The 22021-nt window shown below is 38.3% G+C and overlaps 2 protein-coding genes across 2 annotated transcripts; one reads left to right on the forward strand and one right to left on the reverse strand.

The window, feature by feature from the left end:
• The first annotated feature begins 484 nt into the window (after nucleotides 1-484).
• LOC128629980 (kinetochore-associated protein 1-like) lies at nucleotides 485-2235 on the forward strand. Its single transcript, XM_053678530.1, has 2 exons — nucleotides 485-665; nucleotides 2078-2235. Exons 1-2 carry the CDS (start codon nucleotides 536-538, stop codon nucleotides 2233-2235), a joined length of 288 nt encoding a protein of 95 aa, XP_053534505.1. The 5' UTR covers nucleotides 485-535.
• Nucleotides 2236-3872: 1637 nt separating this feature from the next.
• LOC128630226 (kelch-like protein 10) lies at nucleotides 3873-21385 on the reverse strand. Its single transcript, XM_053678828.1, has 2 exons — nucleotides 21174-21385; nucleotides 3873-9225 (listed from the first exon to the last, which is right to left on the reverse strand). The coding sequence occupies exon 2, from the start codon at nucleotides 9018-9020 to the stop codon at nucleotides 7221-7223; it is 1800 nt and encodes a 599-aa protein (XP_053534803.1). The 5' UTR covers nucleotides 9021-9225; nucleotides 21174-21385; the 3' UTR covers nucleotides 3873-7220.
• Between the last annotated feature and the right edge of the window lie 636 nt (nucleotides 21386-22021).

Consider the following 22021-nt stretch of genomic DNA (forward strand, 5'->3'; position numbering starts at 1 on the left):
TGCTTTATAAAATAAATCTATATATGTATGAGTTTTTATTTTAATTCTTTTATAGATGAATCTTTAGTGTTTTGTTTATAAACAAATTTTACAATGATGTCTTTCCTTCCCATCGCTATTGACCAAACTGTTTTTCCACTTATCTTGGTTAAGCCTTAAAGTCATGTCATTTCCATGAATACAGGTTTGTCTTAGTTTTATTCTGCGCTTTAATATAACTGGTTGCTGCTTTGTTTTTTCTTTTGCAGTCCTGTTGCATTTACAGAGAGGCTCTTTTGTTGACTAACAACTATTACAAAAATATTAGGCATCATCTTATATTTCTATAGTATATATATTTAATACAGCATAAATGACTCTACTTACTTTATGATCTATTGAATGCACCTGTTTATGGATTTGTTTCGTGTGTGTGTGTGTGTGTGTGTGTGTGTGTGTGTGTGTGTGTGTGTGTGTGTAGGAGGAGCTACAGACGAGGGGAAAGAGCTTCACCTCGAAGCTGCAGTATCAGCGGTCAGCCACAGAGAACGTGTTTATGACTTTTCAGCTGGACTGCCCCAAGCTGCTGAAGCTCACGGGACTGCCCGGCCGTCTCATCGTGTCTCTGTTCGAGCACAGCTCATTGGTGGAGCACGTGAAGAGTCCTGCTGGACAGACCTCCCCTGGTGAGAGTAAATCTGACCATGCAGACCCTAAGCACCAATACTCAAGCAATCACGCACCATTTTGATTGCAACGTGAATATTTATTAGGATGTACAATAGCCTCTTTTTTTAATGGTTATACTCATGAAAGTGTGGACTCATGAAAGGTTAGGGTTGATGTACTGATGTTGCTGGTCATTTAGAATCATGATGTGCCTAAATGTCAGCAAGCGAGGCACGGTTCTGGAAAGTCTGGAGAAAGTACGGAATTTTTTTTCATGGTGTAGATCAAGATGTGAATTTTTTGCTGTCAAACTCGGAGCACTGAAGCTTTACTTTTCCTTATTGTCTGTTCAAATGCAGCCTCCGTAAGTAATGTAAGAATCGAATAATTGCTCAAGCCAAAAAAAAAGTTTCCTATTTCATTGAGAACCACGCAGCTCGACTGCGTCCCTTGCAGGAGCGGCTGAGAACTGTCCGATGTCATTATGCAGCACGAGAGTGACCTCTAGAGGAGAAATAAACACTCATTCTTGTTATTTGAAGTGTTTTTTAATTCATTTTGGATGTCTCTATTTTTATTTGTTATTTGGAGTGTGAAGGGAAATTCTCTTATCATGTACTCTTATATTATGAACTGCTATCAAATACCTATGATGAATGTATTCGTTTAATTACCTTGTATTCATTTAATAACCTCCTTAAATAAGCTGATCAACTGCTATCCTTGGTTATATTATGTATTTCCATGTCAACATGACACAGGACATATTTTGTACTATGACTATGTGCTGTGTGTTTTGTTTAAATCTGTCTGACACCTGGACCAGTAGAAACACACTGCTTCTCATCAATGTGTATAAATACTTTTGTTTTGCATGAAATAAACCAGAAGTCTCTGTGAACATTCATGTGTGTCAGTGTTTGTGTGTGTGTGTGTGTGTGTGTGTGTGTGTGTTCATTTGGACTCTCCAGGCCTGAACTCTGCGGTAAACCACACTTTCTAGCTCATAGCAGCACAGAACTAAAAGTTAATAGAAGTAATGGTAGAACAGGCTGATAGGGCTGATGGAGATCTGAAGACATAAATATGAGATTCCTGAGATACTTGGAAATCTAACAGAGTGCTACATTAAATTAACATTTATTAATAGTTAATATATTATATTTCATTTTAAAATGTGCAGTACATTTTCATGGTTCAGTCAGTACTTTATTTTTGTAATAAAGTTCAGGAATATTTTACTTTGAGTGTTTTCATTCAGTATCAGTTTTACAAAACTTCTGCCCGACTTGGTTACTTGTATCAGTAAAATCCACTATCGGTCGACCCCTAGCCCTAGGGTGCATAACAAAAGGCTGCTTTAAACAGTTCTTAACAACAGCATTTACTCATCACATGTTTTCTGTGCCACTTTTGTTTGCCTGACCAGACATTCACGCAGTGGCTAAAGAGATCGCACCCATTAACGGTGTTGACCTTCTTAAGATCCGTAATATCCTTCTAGAGAAGTGGCTTTGCACACCAGGGCAGACAAATGGCAAGGTAAGAGGTTTTCAAACACACGCAGTTACTTTAAATGTTGGCTGAAGACTGAGGAATAATTCTCAAAGCATCTCATCAAACAAAGCAACTAAATCTTTAAAAACCCCCATACTGGCACAGATTATTGAGTGATCATTAATACCAGTGTTTGTCACTACAGGACCTCCAGTACCAGGACTCTGTAACTGATCTTACTGAGGATCCTGATCTCATGAGGTGAACTAAAAACTCCTCCATTATACTTCACAGTTCTTTTTCCCATCAGAGAAAAGTGTTTTATATGCACATTTCTTTTCTTTTGTTTTTCAGAGTGGTGTATTTGCTGCAGATGCACTCCATGGATATGAGGCACGTCTGCTCAGTCCCATCCTGAGTGCAGAGACAAATGTAAATTATATAGCTGTAGCTTCAGCATGTATATGATTTCTTCCCATTTTATACAGTATTAGTATAATTTAAAGGGCCAGTGGGTAAAAACAAAGCTCTAAAGTTTACATGTACAGTAACACTGTAATTATTATTTATAACTCCTTCATCCTACCTTCCCTCCAAGCAGATATACACGTATACCTGCCTCCTACAATTTCTGATGGACAGCAGTTTATCTTCATGTTCATTTGCAACAAACCTTTCATTTACTGGATGAATGAACGTCAGCATTCATTCATACGCCTCGTCCCATATGAGGAAAGTATATCTGGAAAACTAAGTGTTACGTATCAGACTTGACACATTATACTGGTGTGTAAAACCTAACACTAACTTTTTTTTAAAGAAAAACAAAGTACACAATGATTTATTACATTAATACTAAATAACGTTATCTGTATATAGTTACACTTCATATAACTTATGTTTGGGGCTGCAGCGACTAGTCTGAATAATCAGTAGACTTCCTGTAGAAGTCCCTGTAGAAGTTATTACAATAAAAACAATAATTTTTAGAATGAGCACATTAGTCTGTCTTTTTTTTATTGTTGTTGTTCTTTTCTCAGCTGTTGGGAAGATCCGGTCTCAGACTGACCTTTGAACACCACAGCTGTGCGCTGCTCTGCCTCATTCACCTTGTAGACACCTTGTTATTTTATAATCAATATTTGTCTCTACTGTATGTGTGTATGCTGCGCGTCTAGTAGCAGATTTGTGTTTGGAGTACGAGGTTCTACGCCATCAAGCGATAAGATTTTATTTTGAATAACACTGGATATTGGTATATATATTATTATATTGCTTTATAAATGTCTCAAGATTTGGCATCATGCATCTCTGAGATTACAACAGTCAGTAGAATATCAATAACATTCTATTTCATGATAATAATAAAACATTAATTCACATCAGTTTTATTTCTATAAATCACTTCTAACAGTAGACATTGCTAGAAAGCAGCTTTACAGAAATCCAGAGAGGGCAAGAGTGTGAGGGGGCGCGCGAAGGGGAGAGAGTGAAAGAACCCTTGGAGAGAGAGAAAATCCTAGGTGAGATGGAGAGTGAGAGAGAGAGAGAGTGAGAGAGAGAGAGAATCCTAGGTGAGACAGAGAGAGAAAGAGAGAGAATCCTAGGTGAGACAGAGAGTGAGAGAATCCTAGGTGAGATGGAGAGTGAGAGAGAGAGAGAGAGAGAGAGAGAGAGAGAGAGAGAGAGAATCCTAGGTGAGACAGAGAGTGAGAGAGAGAGAGAGAGAGAGAGAGAGAGAGAGAGAGAGAGAGAGAGAGAGAGAGAACCCTAGGTGAGAGAGAGAAAACCCTTGGAGAGAGGGAGAGAGAGAGAGAGAATCCTAGGTGAGACAGGGGGAGAGAGAATCCTAGGTGAGACAGAGGGAGAGAGAGAAAACCCTTGGATGGACTGGAAATATCCTTTAATACCAAAGAATAAATTTTTTTCCCCCTCATAGACAAATCAGTTAAGCATCATGTTTCAGCACATCACATTATCACTACAAAAACCTCAAATAAATATGTAACTATTTCCGTTATAATCAACATCACAAATACATTGATTTACACCCCATTTCTGTTTAAATGTTTCAAGGTCATTAACCAACTTGCAGTAAGTATTCAGTTCTTAGTGGTGATCTTATTAAACCCCTGAGGGCTGAGTCAACTTCACAAGGCTCATTGTCACACAGTTTCTCTTTACATGACAGCCAAAAACACCAGTGCACACCAAAAACACCATCGTACACCAAATACACCATCGTACACCAAATACACCATCGTACACCGAATACACCATCGTACACCGAATACACGGTATCAAGACTTTACATTTTACACACTGACTGTGTAACAGTTTCATGACTTTCAGCAGATCAACTGTGTTACTTTTGCTCTCTCTGTCTGTCTGTCTGTCTGTCTGTAAGTGTGTGTAGGAGGTGTTTGTATATAGAGATCCAGACAGAACACTTGCCCCAGTTGTTGAGGATGGTGTCGGCCGTTACGCTGCAGCTCGGTCTGCAACATTGTCTGTGCCTCTGCTCCAAAGTCCAACCTCCGCTCATCCCCCCGTCGTCCTCCTGTCCAGTGACCCCGCCCAAGAGCAGGACACACGCCAGGTCAGTGCACCACACACACACACATCACACACTCACACACACACAGTCTGCGTGAAGTCATCACGCAGTAATGAGATGCTGGAAATTTCACTCACACTGTAAGTCACACAAAATGACAAGAATAAGAAAGAAAAGCAGTAAACAGTATGAATTATAAACAGTGACAATGATCAGATTGTTTGTTTTGTACACTAGTTTCTAATACTTTCTTTGACTTCTTACTATGATCTTGTATACTTTTTAAATCATTTTTTACCCTCCCTCTCTTTCTTTCTCTCTCTCTCTCTCTCTCTCTCTCTCTCTCTCCCACGGCCCAGTCATGTCTTGATGTCCCGGTCAGGGAGGATGTGTTTGAGGACAGGGAAAGTCCCTCCACAGTTTGTTCTCCAGAGAGCATCTTTACAGATTTTGTTCAGTACGAGGAGGCGGAGTCTGATGACCATGCCCCTCTCCAGTAGGATCCTAAACTCCAGCCTGGTTCTCTGGTGCTCCTGTGATGCAGCACTGCCTCGGGCACTTCCAGCACTTTCTGTGCAGACTGGTGGAGCTCTACATCACCCAGTGGGGGGTGGGGGGGGTCTAACCAGGGGGAGGCGGAGTTAACAGAGAGGTTGTGTGTATTTTAACAGAAGGAGTGCGTGTCTGCGTTCACGGCTGCCAAAATGATTTTATTTAACCAGCGCATATTAAACAGAACATACTCTCACATTTGCATGTTATTGTTTATTTGAAAGTTTTCTGATTATTCTGGATTTACTTTTTTATGTAATATTACTGATTTATTTATTATTTGCTGTTTATTATTACTAATTACAATGTATGATTACTTATAAATTAATATCAACATCAACAATAATAATAGTTAATATTAATATGATTATTAATGACGTGTGTGTGGTGGTGATGATGTCAGACAGCGGCGGTGTGACTCCGCCTCCTCGGTGGCTCGAGTCTCTGATGAACATCTGTTTCTCTGAGCTGGACTTCAGCATCCGCGCCGTCACCCTCCTCATGGACCTGGTGGGTCTGACGCATTCCGTCGCCATGGTGACAGCAGAACGGGTGGGCGTGGCCGACTCCGCCCAGCCGATGAGCCCGAGCCAGGGTTGTGTTGCCGTGGTGATCAGGCCGCCGCTCACACAGGGGATGTTAAAGCACATCGCTGACAAAACCGACTTCTTCAAGGTGAAACGTTAATCTGTCTTCATTTCTTTCATCCCTCTCTCTCTTTTCTCCTTCCTCTCTTTACTTTTTTCTTTATCTGTCTCTCTTCCTCTTCTTTTCCATGGTTTCTCCTGCTTTTTAGTAATTGTGTCCTACCTTTTTATTCCCCTACCATGATTTCTTTCTCTTTCATATTTATCATTTTTATTGTTCCTTTTTTGCTCTTTCATTCTCTCCATTATTTTTACATTTTTCTTCTCACTTTTTTGTTTCAAACTTTTTCTGTCAGTCCCTCATGTAGTGTGTTTGTCTTTCTCTTTTTGTTTTCCCTCTTGATTTCTGCTTTTCATTCTTTCTATTTAATTTTCATTCATATCCCTCTCATTCTCCATCATTCTCTCTCTCATCCTTTCTCTCTGCATGATTCTCTCTCATCATCTCTCTCTCTCTCACTCACACAAATTCTCTCTCGATCATTCTCTCTCTCCCCCATCCTCTCTCTCACACTCACACTCACACACACACACACACACACACACATTCCCTGTCTCTCCTTTTCCTTTACTCTGTCATTATTTTATGTCCTTTTTTCCTAAGCCATGTTTTTTTTCTTGTTTGATTGTAGTGTAATTGAACCTGGTGTTTATAGTATTATCCGAGAGTCTATTGCTGTGGATCTGCTGGTATTAATGCTGCACTCTGTTGTACTCGAGCTCTGAAAGTACAGAACCAGTTTTCCGGTGTTCCGATCTAAAGGTGTTCCGGCTCAGAAATACTGGTGGATACTCTGAGCAAGGTCATATTTGAGTTTGATAAACATATTAATAAGACATACATGAATTATTCCTGTGATGCACAGAGAGAAATGATGTATAATCGTCGTCCCCTGTCTTCATCTTTGCTCATAAAAATGATCCGTTACAGTGATTTTATCACATTAGTGAATTTGGGCTAAAATCAGCGGAATTACGTCACGAACCAAAACTTATGACACAAAAGCTACAAGTCAACAAAGTTGAGTTTCATCACATAGAAAATAACGTGAAGGGAATTCTGTTTAGCGTTGACCACATGAGCGCCGCCATGTCATTGTGATCTCAGGTATGTGTACGTGTGTGTGTGAGAGAGTTCTCAGGACTGTTCTATCGCACGTCTCCATCAGGGACGTTGTGGTTTTACGAGTTTCAGCACAACGGTTTGCAGCATAAGAGTAAACAAAAGGCAAATTCAGTAGTTTGACTGCTTCAGAGTGGTTAATTTGATTCTTGAGAACAAAAGGATGCTGATGAAGGGAGAGGTTTATTTGTACGTCTCAGACGTTGGCAGGAGGTGTGAGGTAGCCTCTGGTGCTCTGTGAGCTCTGAGGGACTCTGTAGGGATCGTCTCGGGGAGCAGCGTACTCTGCCATGTTGGGTAAACCAGACAGCACACAGCAGCTCAGAGCATGGCGAGAAATCCCCATGTTTTTGACTGCATGCCATTCAGAAGTCTGCTTATCATAACACTCCACTTCATCCATGATGGTAGTGCCGTTCTCTCCTCCAGCAACGAACAGGAGATCGTCCAATGCCGAAGTTGCTGAAGTGCCGAAGTTGCTGCGCTTGTTGTTCATGGCTGGACCTTGTGTCCACACGCTGGTCTGAGGATTATACACCTCTACATTGCTTATTTGATTAACACCATCACTTCCCCCGACAGCGTAAACCCATCCTCCGTATGCAACCACGCCCAGTCCACGCCTTCTGATCATCATGGGGGTGATGAGGGTCCACGCTCCCGTCTGAGGACTGTAATACTCCCCCGTGAACAAACACCCGTTCCCGTCAAACCCTCCACATATGTAAACTTTGCCATTCAGTACTGTAGCGCTAGAGTCGCCCCTTCGTTCGTGCATCGGCACGATCATGCACCACCGATCATTCTCAGGTTCATATCGCTCCACCGTCTTCACCTGTCTGATGCCATCAAATCCTCCCATCGCATAGATACGACTGTCCAGCACACACACGCTCACGTCACACCGGCAAGAGTGCATGGGGTTCACCTGAGCCCAGGTTCTGGTGATGGGGTCAAACCTTCTCACACTGTTGAGGAAATCCACACTGTCGAATCCTCCGATGCAGTACACGAAGCCGTTCAGATACACCGTCCCATGATAGGCTCGTGGACTCTCGTCGTCGCATGTGACATTGACCCAACGCGCCGCTCGCGTATCGTATGCTTCTATGGTATTGAGATTCTTGTGGCCATAGCCACCGATGGCCAGCAGAACGGCGCTGGGCAGGCGGAGTCTCTGGAGATCAGAGCTGAGAGGAAGGCTCGGGTTGAGGTCATCGATGCCCATCAGAACGCTGGTGACGATCGGCTTACATGTCATGTCGTCCATCACTAAAACGTTGTTGCTCACATTGTTCATAAGGTAATCGTGTGTCAGTAGCCCCAGACGCACCTTAGGCAGTAACACTCCTATGTGCGCTTTCCGTTTCCATGGCGCATGTTTGATCCACTGTAAGATGGCTTCAAACACCACGCTCTCCTGTTTCACGTTCAGTTCGTCCTTCTCGATTATCTCGCTCAGCTGCTCGACTGTCAGATCCAGGAACTCCTCAGAGAGGCGCACCATCTCCTCAAAGTTGTGCAAGATAAACCGGAAGGCCTGCTGCTTCAACTTCTCGCAGAAGTAGGAGTGAGCTAAATGCCAGATCTTAACGCAGTTCTCGGGACACAGCTGAGCCTTCAGGAACGTGCAGCAGTCGTTCACCAGGCTGTTCACCAACAGACAATCAGCAGCGATCAGCAGCTTACACACGTTTTTCTCTGTGATGTTAACACGTCTTATATACGCGTACTCCACGATCAGCTCCATTATCTTGGCGGAAACGTTAGGGATGCTGTACCTAAGCTTATCAGGAGGGTACCCGCCGTTGGTGAAGAGAGCCATGAAGTATGGGCTGCAGCCGCACAGGATGTTCTTGTGCACGTGGAATTCGGCGCCGTCCACCACGATGACTGCGTCACAGAGCTGCTTCTCTAACCGCAGCTCATTGATGATGTTGCAGGACATCCCGTCTACCTTCCTCTCCATTCCCTTCTCTTCTTCCTGTTTACTCATGTTCTATCCAGTGTTTGTATGCAGGTCAGAGCTACTGAATGTACAGCTTTCCTCTGAATGTGGATTGTCTTGATGCAGATCAGCTTTTATTCTCAGGAATGTTCTGATTCCACATTTCAGAATAATAACAGCTCATGATTCCAAGGTTCCAATTCTAATTCTGTAACCACGGATACATACAGGATGCAGCGAACCTGACAGAAACCTGCAGTACAGGAGCAGTCTCTGTGAAATGCTTTAAAAACGTCTTTAAATCCTGCGCATGTCCAAAATGCATACGTCTGGTGTAAAGAACTGTTTATTTTCCTAAAAAAAGAAAAAAAAGAAACTCCCAGGTTGAATTTCCCAAATAGAATTAATCCTACATTAAAATGATTAAATATTGATGATGAAATAGTTAATAATGGCTGTATATTTTTTATTTATTTGTTTGTTTAATAGCTTTATAGATAGATAGATAGATAGATAGATAGATAGATAGATAGATAGATAGAGAGATGTTTATACAGATAAACATTACCTTTCCAGCTTTTTGGTGAGAAAAGTAATTAAACTTGTCCACTTTTAGTAACCTTTTTAAAACATTTAGGTGTTTTACACCAGAAATAAATTCTGCACTGATGACCTCTGCTATAAGTTTTGACGCCATGACATTTTAAATGAAATGCTAATTATGTTCTTTACTTAGTGTGGCCTACGTAGGTTTTATTACAGATATTATTTTATTACAAAAAGTGTCATATGATATTTTATATCATTACACTACACACTCTAAATAACACTTTTTTTCCTGCTATAGACAGAATTAAGGATGAAGATTTCTAACGTTATATTTCTAACAAGAATAAATATTAAATAAATAAATACCAGTTCAATAGTTTAATCTTTTTAACTGACTACACTTTGATCCGTGACTATGATTTTTGTATATGCCCTAATAAACATGCTGATCTCATGCGATTGTGTCCTGTCTCTTCACCTCTAAATCACACACACACACACACACACACACACACACACACACACACACACACACACACACACACACACACACACACACACACACACGAGAGAGAGAACAGCTTGTTCATATAAGAAAACAAAAATATGCAACAGGTATGCAATGTTAATTCCCCATTCCACCACAGTCCTTCTGCAGACTTCCGCTAAACCAACTCCCCACCTGCTACAATAATGAACAGTATTACATACTTGACATACCTGGAATACCTGAGCTAATGGGACAATACTGTACAGCCTATTCATCCCAATCACTAGTTGTGACTCATTGTGAATTTTCATGACCTGGTCATTTCAAATTTTAAATAAAAAAACCTCAGAAAAAAATGGTCAGACTTTTCGACCCCACTGTATATGTTTATGTAGGACATTTAGACAAGTGTACATTTTTAATCTTAATGCCTGTAAACTTAGTAAGTTCACGGCAACTCTTTCAACACTGTCAAATACAACATTCATTCTAAATTGTGCAGTTTTGCTAATAAATTAAAACAATTTATGAATCAAAACAGGGTTGAAAGCTTAAAGAGAATTAAAGCCCCACACCTGAGATTATCTAAATAATTTGCTTAATGCGAATTCTAATTATTTTTTATTATTTTGAGACCATAATTTCAGAGCAGATCAAATTAAAACAAAGCATCTAAGGGAGGTCAAGAAATGTGGAAGCACATGTGACACTACTATGTAATTTTTATTTATGGATAATGTTATTTTATGATTCCCCTCAAAACATGAATTCCCTATTTATACTTCTTAAACCATTTCCGGGTTTACATATACGCTCAACGTAATGTCATTTTATGGTTTAAAACCGGTGTCTTACCATAAACTTCTCTCCCTCTCATTAAGTCCCACGGGAGTCCATGTTCTTAATCTGTGTATCCATTTAAACAAATGCAGTGTTAGATTCCAACCCTGAGATTGTCAATTGGTTTATCCAGTGTTCTTTAAAATGATGAATCAGTTTTGTATTTTTGGTGTTATTCTTGATGTGTAAATGTTGTTTTAACCTTGCCGCTAGTGTGTTTTTAGTTTCCCCCAATATAGTGTTTCCGACAATATGCACATGTTATACAGTACACTATATTGCTTGTGTTCAAGTCAAGTATAGATTTTGTGTTATGGGTGTACCTAAAATATATTTTATTTTTCTATGGTATGCTTGCCACGGAGACCGCTGCCGGAGAGTTTTAGAGCTGAATCTGGAACGGACCAAGATATCCTTAATGTTTTTGTTTTTTTCTGTAGGCCGAAATGACTTTGAATTTTTGTAAAACCGTTAGTTGGTGTTGAGTGCATTCAAAATTGTTTTTAACTTTTTTATTTAAAGGCTAGTGTTTGTTGATTGTAGGTAGTTATTAACAGGATGACCTGTTGGGGGTTTGGCAGCAGGGTGTCTGGAGGTGGAGTCTTTATTTCCCTCAGTGTTGTGGCTTTGATTTGTCTTAAAAATCTGCAACTATAGCCTCTATATCTAAGGGCTTTAAACAGTAGTGTCATGGAAGTCTTTCTCATCCGTACAGATGCGGTGGAAACATTAACCCTTTGAACGTATGCTTTGGATGAAAACTCGATTTGTGTAAAAGACTATGCGTGTCTGTTTTTTTTGAAGTACACTTTAGTCTTGAGTGACCTGGACTGCTCAACAGGTTCACCCAAGAAAACCATAGTGTCTAGAAACTGAATGGATTGTCTATTAGCGTTGTGTTTTATTGTGATGTTTGGATGATGTGTGTTTGCAAGTATGATGAATCGATCGAATTCCTCCATTCCGTGCTGCCAAACCCCAAAGATGTCATCCAGGTATCTGTAGTAAACTAGGCGCTTAAATTTGCATCTGTCTAGAAGGGATGTTTCCCATTCTGCCATGTATATGTTTGCGTATGCTGGTGCAAATTTTTTGCCCATTGCTGTACCTTGGACCTCCAAGTAAAATTGTGAGTCAAATTCAAAGTCATTCCGCATTAGGCCTATTTCTAAGAGTTGTAAAATGTATTTATCCGGTCTGTATGGATCCGGGTGATTTCTGAAAACATTTTGAACAGCTTTCAGTCCTAAGTCTGTTGATATATTTGTGTATAGGCTGTTTATGTCAATTGTAAAGAGAAATGAATCGTTGAGATGCTGATGTTTTGTATTTTGGCAATAAAGTCATATGTGTCCTTTATGTAGCTTTGAGGTGTTTGTGACAACGGATTTAAAAAGAACTATCACTGTATTGGGCCATGCGATAGGACTCACTTCCGCAGTCCGACACTATCGGACGGCCCCTGGGGATCTTGCCTGGGATGGTCCATGTTTCTGGTGCAGCATGTATTTTCGGTAATAGATAGAACAGTCTAGGCCTGGGAACATCTGGACCCATTAAATAATGTTTCTGTTTTAGATTGATATATTTTTCCTGATGTAAACTATTCAGGACGTTTTGTATAATTAATTTAGTCTCGGCTTGTAGTGAGCGATTCAAAGGTATGTAATGGTCGGTGTTATTCAGTTGTCTTTTAGCCTCGAACATGTATTGAGCTTTGTCCAAAATGACAATCCCGACCCCTTATCTGCCGGTTTTAAGATGATGTCTGTGTTTGTTTTAAGTGAACGGATTGCCCTTTTCTGTGTGGGTGATAAATTGTCAGATGTTTTAAAAGATCTGTTTGAGCCTATTGCTATGTGATTGTGTTTAATTAGTCGCCTGATGTGTGCGTTACATGCTGCAATTGGCAGTTCCCATTTGGACGTTTCTATGAATGGGGTGGTATTGGTTTGTTAACCGCGGATATTGACTGATATTGAATATTGAATTGGATTCACACTTTAAAGATCTTAGGTCTTTAAGAGTAATACACTATGGTTTATTAGTCAAAAAGTAGTATACGAGCTGAGGAGTGCTAGCTAACACACACACACACACACACACACACACACACACACACACACACACACACTCTCTCTCTCTCTCTCACAACATTATAACTTTATAAGAACAATAAAAAGGAGTATTAAGGTAATATCATAATAATAGAATACTCTTTATTTAAAAAAAGAATAATAGGATATGTGGGACAGTAGATGGGTAATATAATGATATGAAGTAGGAAGTACAGTAAACCGTTTTTCAAGCAGTATAACTATATATAAAATAGAGATATAGAGCAAATATGAAAATAAATTATAAACTAGAAATGCAGGCTCGCAAGGAAGGCCTTAATGTTAAGAGAGAACCATGAGGAGCCATTTATAAGGGTGGCTGAGTCAAGCTGCCCCCCCCCCCGTGAGATAATAGTAAGACCAAGGTCACTCTAGATTGTTTTGTCTCTCTCCACTTTTTGATTCTACGGGTAATTCAAATCCCTTGGTTTTGATTCTCTGGGTTAGTCGAAATCCCTTGGTTTTGATTCTATGTGTAATTTGAAAACCCCTGGTTTGGATTCTGTATGTAAGTGGAATAGCCCTTTTCTTGAACATACCAGTAAGGTAGATGAGCTCTTTTTTTAACCCTATTGGTAGTGATATAGTCTTCTTGAAACATATGGGTTATTTAGTGTGTAAATACAGTATAAATACTGGAGCTTAGGCTCAGGGTATCAGATCACTTCTGAGAATTCTCATCGGTGTGGATCTCGTGTGGTGGAATGGAACAATAAAGCTGGACCCTTGCTTCTTCTCACTCACGGCTGGTGTCTTTTTTTCTATCTCCAACTGGGCTCAGAGGTAGATGCAAGTATTGGCTTCTATGTTGAATTTTAAGTGTTTTGGGGTAATAGGCAAAATTTGAGCCAACAGGGGGTTAGGGGTTAGGTTTTTTGAATTGTTTATTTCTTAAATAAAATCCCAGATTCGGGTTTATTGCACATCTAACTCTTCCTTCTCTTTTTTCATCCATCATACTTTCAGGGTTTTATCCTGTCTTTATGTGTGAAGAATGGTCTGTGTATCTATCCTGTCCTGGTTTAAAAATGGACTAGTTGGTTTTTAATGGACTATGTATCTATCCTTTTCTGATAAATTGGACTATTTAGGGTTAGAGTAAGGCTTAGGCTAAGGAATGAAGTTAAAGGATGGGGAGATGGTTAGGCTTAGGGTTGGGGTCAGGCATAGGGTTCAAGGTTATGGTTAGGGTTGGGGTTAGGGTCAGTGAAGGGGTTCAAAGGTTATGGTTAGGGTCAGCGATCGGGTTCAAAGGTTGGGGTCAGGCATAACTAAAAAAAACAAAAACAAAAAAAAAACAAAACTAAAAACCAAAAGTTGGGCCTAGTTAGTACTTGGTTGGGAGACTGAATGGGAATACTAGGTGCAATAAGCTTTTTATTTGGAGCCAGAAAAAGAATGATTAAAAAGGATGCACTTAAACATGAAAACAGGTATGAGTGTCTAAAGGACTTGGAGGGGAATGACTGAAAAGATGAGTTTGATGTACGTTTTCCTCAGTCTTATGATTTTAAGAATTGTTACATTTAATGCAAGAGGACTTTTAAACGTAAAAAAAATGAAAAAATTGAAAAAAATGTGTAAAAGGGAAGATGTGATTGTATTACAAGAAACTAACTGGAGAGATGGGTATATAAGTGAAATAAGGAAAAGATGGAATGGGGAAATATTTTATAACAATGGCGATGATAAGTTTGGCAGAGGAGTAGCAATTCTAATAAAAGAAAATAGAGACATAAAATGTAAAATAGTGTATAAGGACACATTTGGGAAATGTATGGCAGTAGAGATGGAATATGAAGAGAGGAAAGTGGTGGTGGTCAATGTACATGCACCAACAGGGGAGCAGGAAAAGAGAGAGTATTTTAAGTTTTTAAGGGATCAATCAAGTTATTATAATGTGGGATTTTAATACAGTGTTTAGTAAATTGGATATGGCTGAGGGAATGGTTTTTAAAAAATGACACCGGAAAAAAAGAGCTAAAATCATTGATGGATGAAAATAACATGATTGACATATGGAGAGAAAGGAATGAAAAGAAAAAAGAATACTCAAGGAGGCAGATAGTCGGGAATTTTATGTGCAAAACAAGAATAGACTTTGTTTTATGTATAAGGAACATAGAAGGTTTTATAGAAGGGATGAGGTACGAAGAAACAAGTGATCATAAGCCACTTTTTATGCAAATAGACTAGAGTACAGTGAAAAGAGGGCCATGGGTATGGGTCTTAAACACAGCGCTTTTAATTAATGAAGAATATGTTGAAAAGATAAAAGATATCATTGAAAACAAAAAAGAAAATGGAATGTATGTGGAAGATAAAAGAATATGTTGGGAAAATGTGAAGAATACAGTGAAAAAATTTACAATAAAATATTGCGGACAAATACAGAAAAGCAAAAAGAATAACGAAAGAGAAACAAGGGAACGATGGGGAAAGGAATTAAATGAGAAAGAAAAAGATATACAAAAATTAAAAGTAATAGAGGAAGATCTGAAAGAAATGGAAGAAAATAAAATATCAAGGTGCGAGGCTGCGAAGAAAAGCAAAGTAGATGGTGGAAGGAGAAAAGTGCACAAAATTTTTTTTTCGACCTGGAAAGGAGAAAAGGGAAAGCTGAAACAATAAAAGGAGAAAATGGAGAAGTAGTAGAAAAAAGTGAGGAAATTCTGAAAGAAATAAAAGGAAGATAAAGAATGTGATCAAGACATAAGAGAGGAAGAGATTGAAAAAGCTACAACCAAATTAAATAGAAAGAAAAGTCCAGGGATAGATGGTTTGGGGAGTGAGTTTTATATCGTTTTTAAGGATTTTTTTAACTAGCACCCTGAAAGAAGTATATGATGAGGTTTTTAAGAAAGGAGAGATGAGCCTAAGAATGGGAATGGGGTTGATCAAGTTGATATATAAAAGAAAAGGAGAAAGGGAATACCTAAATAACTACAAACCGATTACAATGCTCAACACTGATTTAAAGATTTTAGCAAAAATTTTAGCCAACAGATTAAAAGAAGTAATGCCAAGCATAATTAAAACAAATCAAGTGTACAGGGTAAAAGGAAAAGACATAGCAGACAACATTAAGCATACAAGATATGATCAGATACATGAAAACCAAAAACAAAGAAGGCTATGTAATTAGTTTAGATTTTGAAAAAGCTTTTGACAGGGTAGAACATGATTATTTATTTGGAATTTTAAAGAGTTTTGGTTTCGGAAAAAATTTTATTGAATGTATTAAGATTTTATATAGAGGTGCAATAACGAGAATAAAATGTAATGGGTTTTTAACACAGTGGTTTAAAATAAAAAGATCCATAAGACAAGGATGTCCACTATCAGCTCTTTTATATTCACTCGTATCAGAACCACTAGGACTAGCCATAAAGCAAAAAGAAAAAATAAAAGGAATAGGTGTTGAAGGAAGTAAAGAAAAGGACAAAATATTCCAATATGCGGATGATACCACAGTGATAGTAAAAGAAATGGAGAGTGTTAAAGTCATAGAAATTGTACAGATGTTTTGTAAGGGCTCAGGAGGTAAGGTAAATGAAGAAAAAACAGTGTATAGGAGATTTGGATGGGTTACAGATTTAACAAATCCTTTTACTTTCAAAGAAACAAAAGAAATAAAAGATCTTAGGTGTTTTAATTGGGGAAAGCAGTGCTGCAGCACGCCTCGTCTTCAACCAGCCCAAGAGAACCCATGTCACACCCCTCTTCATCTCCCTCCACTGGCTTCCTGTAGGCCTTGATGCTCACCTACAAGACCTTGTCAGGAACAGCACCCTCCTACTTCAACTCTCTCCTGAAGGCCTACATTCCCTCTCGCAATCTTTAGCAGTTAGCAGACGTTTAGCAGTTCCAACTCAGCGTGGTGCAAGGTCCCTTTCCAGAACCTTCACACTAACTGTTCCTCAGTGGTGGAATGCACTTCCAATCTCAATCTGGACCGCAGAATCTCTCACCATCTTCAAAAAACAGCTAAAAGACCCACCTCTTCCGTGAACAACTAACCAACTCATAATTTAAATAAATAAATAAATAAATAAAAATAATAATTGCACTTACACCTGTACTCTGCACTTTGCTTCTTCTGGAATTCAATTAATAGATCTTGTACAGTAGCACTTCTTGTATTGTTCTCTGCTTGAAATATCGCTTTGCTTGTATTTTTCTCACTTGTAAGTCGCTTTGGATAAAAGCGTCTGCTAAGTGAATAAATGTAAATGTAATAAAACCATGTGGGAAGACATTAGGAGGTATTGAAAGAAGATTGAATCTTTGGAAACTGAGGACTCTTAATTAAAAAGGGAAGGTTTTAATCTTAAATGTGTTGATGGTGTCTAAGTTATGGTATACCTTACATGTGTCATCTATGCCGTTGTGGGCAGAACGAAAGCTGAAGGAATGTTTTTTAGATTTTTTTATGGGACAGAAAGCCATCAAGAATCGCGTACAATACTTTAATAGGTGCAGTGGAAAGGGGGGCTGGGTTTAATGGATGCTGAGCAAAGGAAAAACAGTTTGAGATTGAAAATAATTAAAAAAGTATATGGATGATGAAAATAAAGCAGCATGGAAAAAACAATGGAATATTTTATAAACAAATGTGTGAATTTTAATTGGGGAGATAATATTTTATGGATGAAAACAAACAACTGGATGATGGAAGGGTTACCAGATTTTTATAAGGAAATGATGAGCGCCTGGGGGAAATTCTTAACCAATGTACATTTTAATCCCTAAGGCAGAGAGAACATTTTAAATCAGCCTTTATTCTTAAACAGCAGCATTTTAAATCAAGGAAAAGAGTTTTTTTTTTTAAGAAATGGTGGGAATCACAAGGGTTAGAGATGTTTTATATGAATTTAAAGAAGGGTTTTTACCTGTACAGTGTACAGTAGATGCAATGGAGGAGGCGAAAGAGGATTTTAACAGACAAGAAATAATAAATAAGTACGATGTCATCAAAAAAGCAATACCCAAAGAGTGGATAAAGAGAATTGAAAACATGGAGGAGGGGGAACAGGAAGAGAGGTCTATGTGAAGGTGGGAGAAAAACTGGTTGCTTTTAAAGAATGTACAGTGAAAATGTTTTATAGCCTTTTTAGAGATGGAGTTTTTAAAAAACCTATTGTAAATGAGTACTGGCAACAGAAATTCAATGACCTTAAAGAAGAAAGCATATGGAATAAAATGAAAGGGACGATCACAGAAACAAAATTAGAGAACCTAGAGTATTTTATCAGACATAAAGTCATATTTAAGGACATCCTACTGAACAAAATAGGAATGGAGCAAAGTGCAATATATAAAGTATGTAATGATGATGAAGGGTTTTTACATTGTAAAGAGTTGAAAGATTTTAATGCGAAATGTAAGAAAATAAATGAACAACTGAGAGGGGAAAAAAATGAGAGACACGGAATGGAATAAAATCATGTTAGGAGTGGATAAAAAGTGTAAAAACAATAAACTTATCAATCTGCTTGTGATGTTAAAAAGTGCAATATGGGAGAGAAGAGTTGTGGCAAAAAGAGGAAAAAATTGTAATGGATGTAGAGCGTGTTTTTAAAAGAAAAGTGGAAAGATATATAGAATGTTTGTTTTTCTATTTTAAATAAGAAGATAAAATAGATGAATTTTATAATGTTTTTACGCCAGACATGTGTAAAATGTTTAATGATTTACAATGGAAAGTGCCAGGACAACAAGGGTAATTTGATCATATTAGGAATATAAGAGTTATTTATTTTTTATGCACTGACTGTTTTAAACTGATATTACAATGGATGTAAATAATAAATGTTTATGAAGTAAGGATTTATTGTTAAAAAATAATGTACATTCAGATGTATTTTAATGTGAAAAAGTATTTATGCTGTAATATATTTTTCTTGGAATTTTTGAATACTTTTAATAAAAAAAATAATAAATAAAAGCCTGATCTCATCTGACCTCAGAAGCAAAGCTGGGCCTGGTTAGTACTTGGTTGGGAGACTGAACGGGAATACTAGGTGCTGTAAGCTTTTCATTTGGATAAGTGTTTTAAGCACTTTACCTTCTTCTGACATTGAAGAATATTCATTACTACACCAATGCAGCATCCAATTCCGACAGTTATCTCCCATACATGAGAGATTAACTCTAGTGCTACCTAGAACAACCTCCTGGAACTGGTCAACTTTATTAAAATCCGGTGGAATTGGGCCATTTTCATGTTGTTTTTTCCAAGACAATTTTCATATCCAAATGTTCAGCAGTTACCATGAAACAGTCCATTTCTGAAAGTCGCCGTATAACCTGTTATAGGAGATGGTGTGGAGTTCTCCTAATTTTTTTTATTCATCCCAGGAAGTTTTCGAACAGAAACCCAGACAAGAAGTCAAGGCTTCCATGCTTTTTGACATCCTCAGAAAGATGGGTTAGCCCATGTACACTGTAGCTAACAAATTCAGGACCATACAACTCACTAAAATGCTTTACAAATTACACTAGCAAACTGTGAGCAAAGTCATTAAGAATTATACAAAGAATGGATTGGAGAGTATAAAGATAGCAACAGATAACATAAAATTGCTGTACATTGGTTCTGACAGCACATCAAGAAGAACCACTGGACTTGCGTATAACAGAAAGTGTCGCAATTCTGTTGCTTTCCACCTCAGTCTTTCTGAGAATTGCCTGGGTTTCCTAGCAAAGTCCTCAGGAATATAACGTCTCAAGCTAACAAGTGTGCCTGAAATTATAACACTTTGGCGAGCAGACAAATGACAACATAAAAGCCCTGAAGCAAGCCATAAATCCAGCAGTTTTCACATAACACCAAGACATACAAGGTGCATGTAATCATGTGGAAAGCATGATACCATGCCAATTCCTGCAGCTTTTAAAAGAGATGTTTCAGTATGATGGTCTTCATCAGACATGTTGATAAAAGACTCATCAGTCCTACGTGGGCTGTTGATCTCAGGAAAGGTCATTCTATGGTTGATGTACACACCAGATTGGATGCACTTGTCACAACCTGAATAACCAGTATGTGATTTAATTCCCTTTATAAAAGCTCTAGCTGGAGCATCACACAGGATAGATGCGACTTTTAGGAAAAATTGCTTCCCATTTATGGCAAATCCCTTGCTTAACCCTTGCAGTTCACTGACTAGATCTTTCAAATAGTCAGTTTGTGATGTTGGCTTTGATTTACCACAGAACAGAGCAATGACAACTGGTTTTTTATAACCCTGCAGTAACCCTATAATGGGCCAAAACTACAAAGACGAACTTTTAAACAGTGGTAAGCCATCCATGTTCAGTTGAAGTTTGAATTCATACTTCTCTAGAACAATAGACCAGATTCTTTCCATGGTTTTGGACAAAGCTTTAAGAATACCAAAATAATGATATATGCCACCAGCAACATTTTGGATATTAGATGAAGTTATCTCGTCATCTTACACTGCAGCACCAAGATCATTTTCTCCTAAATGACTTCCAAATGAAGTGAGCATTACATTGACCTTTTTTACTGCTCTTTTTCTAACATTCCGTCTATCCATATTTTTGTAATGACCTGTCTGGTGCTGGTTCCATTGTTGACTGTCGCACATTTAAAATCTGTATCCCGTGTTTATATATTTCTGTAAAGCTGCTTTGAGGCAACGTCTATTGTAAAAAACGCTATACAAATAAAATGGAGCTGAATTGAAGTTACAGCGTGGTTTTGTACAACCAAGAATATGTCTGTCTCCTTTTCCCTTTCCTTATCGACAGTAGGAGATAGAACATACACATACAAATAGAATATTTGTACACATGCAAGACCTTATAAGGCTGCTTCAGTAAAAAAAAATAAATAAATAAATAAAAAATTTAAAAAAAAAATTTAGAAAGGGGGGGGGGGGGGGGGCAATTAAAATGAAATATGCAATTACCCATTATATTCTTGGTTTTAACTAGAGATGCACCGATGTATCAGCCGATACCAAAAGGCTATTTTTCATCTATCGATGATTTAAAAACATCTGATAATCTGACAGCACAAAACTCTAGAAATTACTCAGAAAGTATTGGAGTTTATGGCGCTTGATGATCAACCATGCTCTGTAGTGAAGGACATGGGATTTCAGCGACTGGAAAAACACCTTGAGCCTCGCGACACTTTACCGAGTCGGCGTTATTTCACATTCGTCTGCTTACCGGAGTTATACAACCGTATGACAGATCATATTCACGAGCTTCTTCATAACCACTCCGCGATGAACTTCACCACAGATGTTTGATCTTCAGATGTAAGCCTGACGAGTACGCTTAATCTCACTGCTCAGTGGCTCCACTGTGACTTTAAACTTAAAGTCTTGCTTCATGCACAAGAACTTCCCGGTTCTCACACTTCATAAGAAGCACCCGAATCGCGTTGTAAATCGCGCTGCTTGTAGGTGAACTCCCGCGATACTCCAGGGCAGAACGGGAACTCACATTCCTGCTTTTTAAAGGGCCAGCGGAACATTTTATCCCTACATGAGAAGGACATCTGTGCACACTGCATAGACAATACACTTAATTAAGGGCTTTAATAGCCAGTTTCACAATTGGAAGGTTGTCTTCTTTTTCACCTGGTTATTTATATATAAAAATATAAAGTATTTAGCATGTTTGTATTTAGGTACTTCTGTTTCTAAATAAATAAGCATTATGTCATCAAATCACAAGTCTGTTTTGATTTAATGGTCAGAAGCTGTACTAAATGACGAATAACCTAAAATCACAAACATGATACTTGTAAATAAAATCATTTCATATATGCAATTTATTAGATCCTTAAAGTAAAAAGACAGCTAAATAGTGAAAAACATAATAATTGTTGGATTTATACAAATGAATGACAATAACTTGCTAATAGTCCATCACCTGAATCTTTCTAATTGGCATGTGCTCCAGTCAGTGTTGTTCATGGGGAATTTATTCTACAACTTCTACAGTTGTACAGTTGTAGTGAACTTCTACAGTGAAAAAAACCCAAGACTTTAAAAAACAGTTAATAAAGC

Source organism: Ictalurus punctatus, unplaced genomic scaffold, assembly GCF_001660625.3.
Source record: "Ictalurus punctatus breed USDA103 unplaced genomic scaffold, Coco_2.0 Super-Scaffold_100046, whole genome shotgun sequence".
NCBI classification, from domain to species: Eukaryota; Metazoa; Chordata; class Actinopteri; order Siluriformes; family Ictaluridae; genus Ictalurus; species Ictalurus punctatus.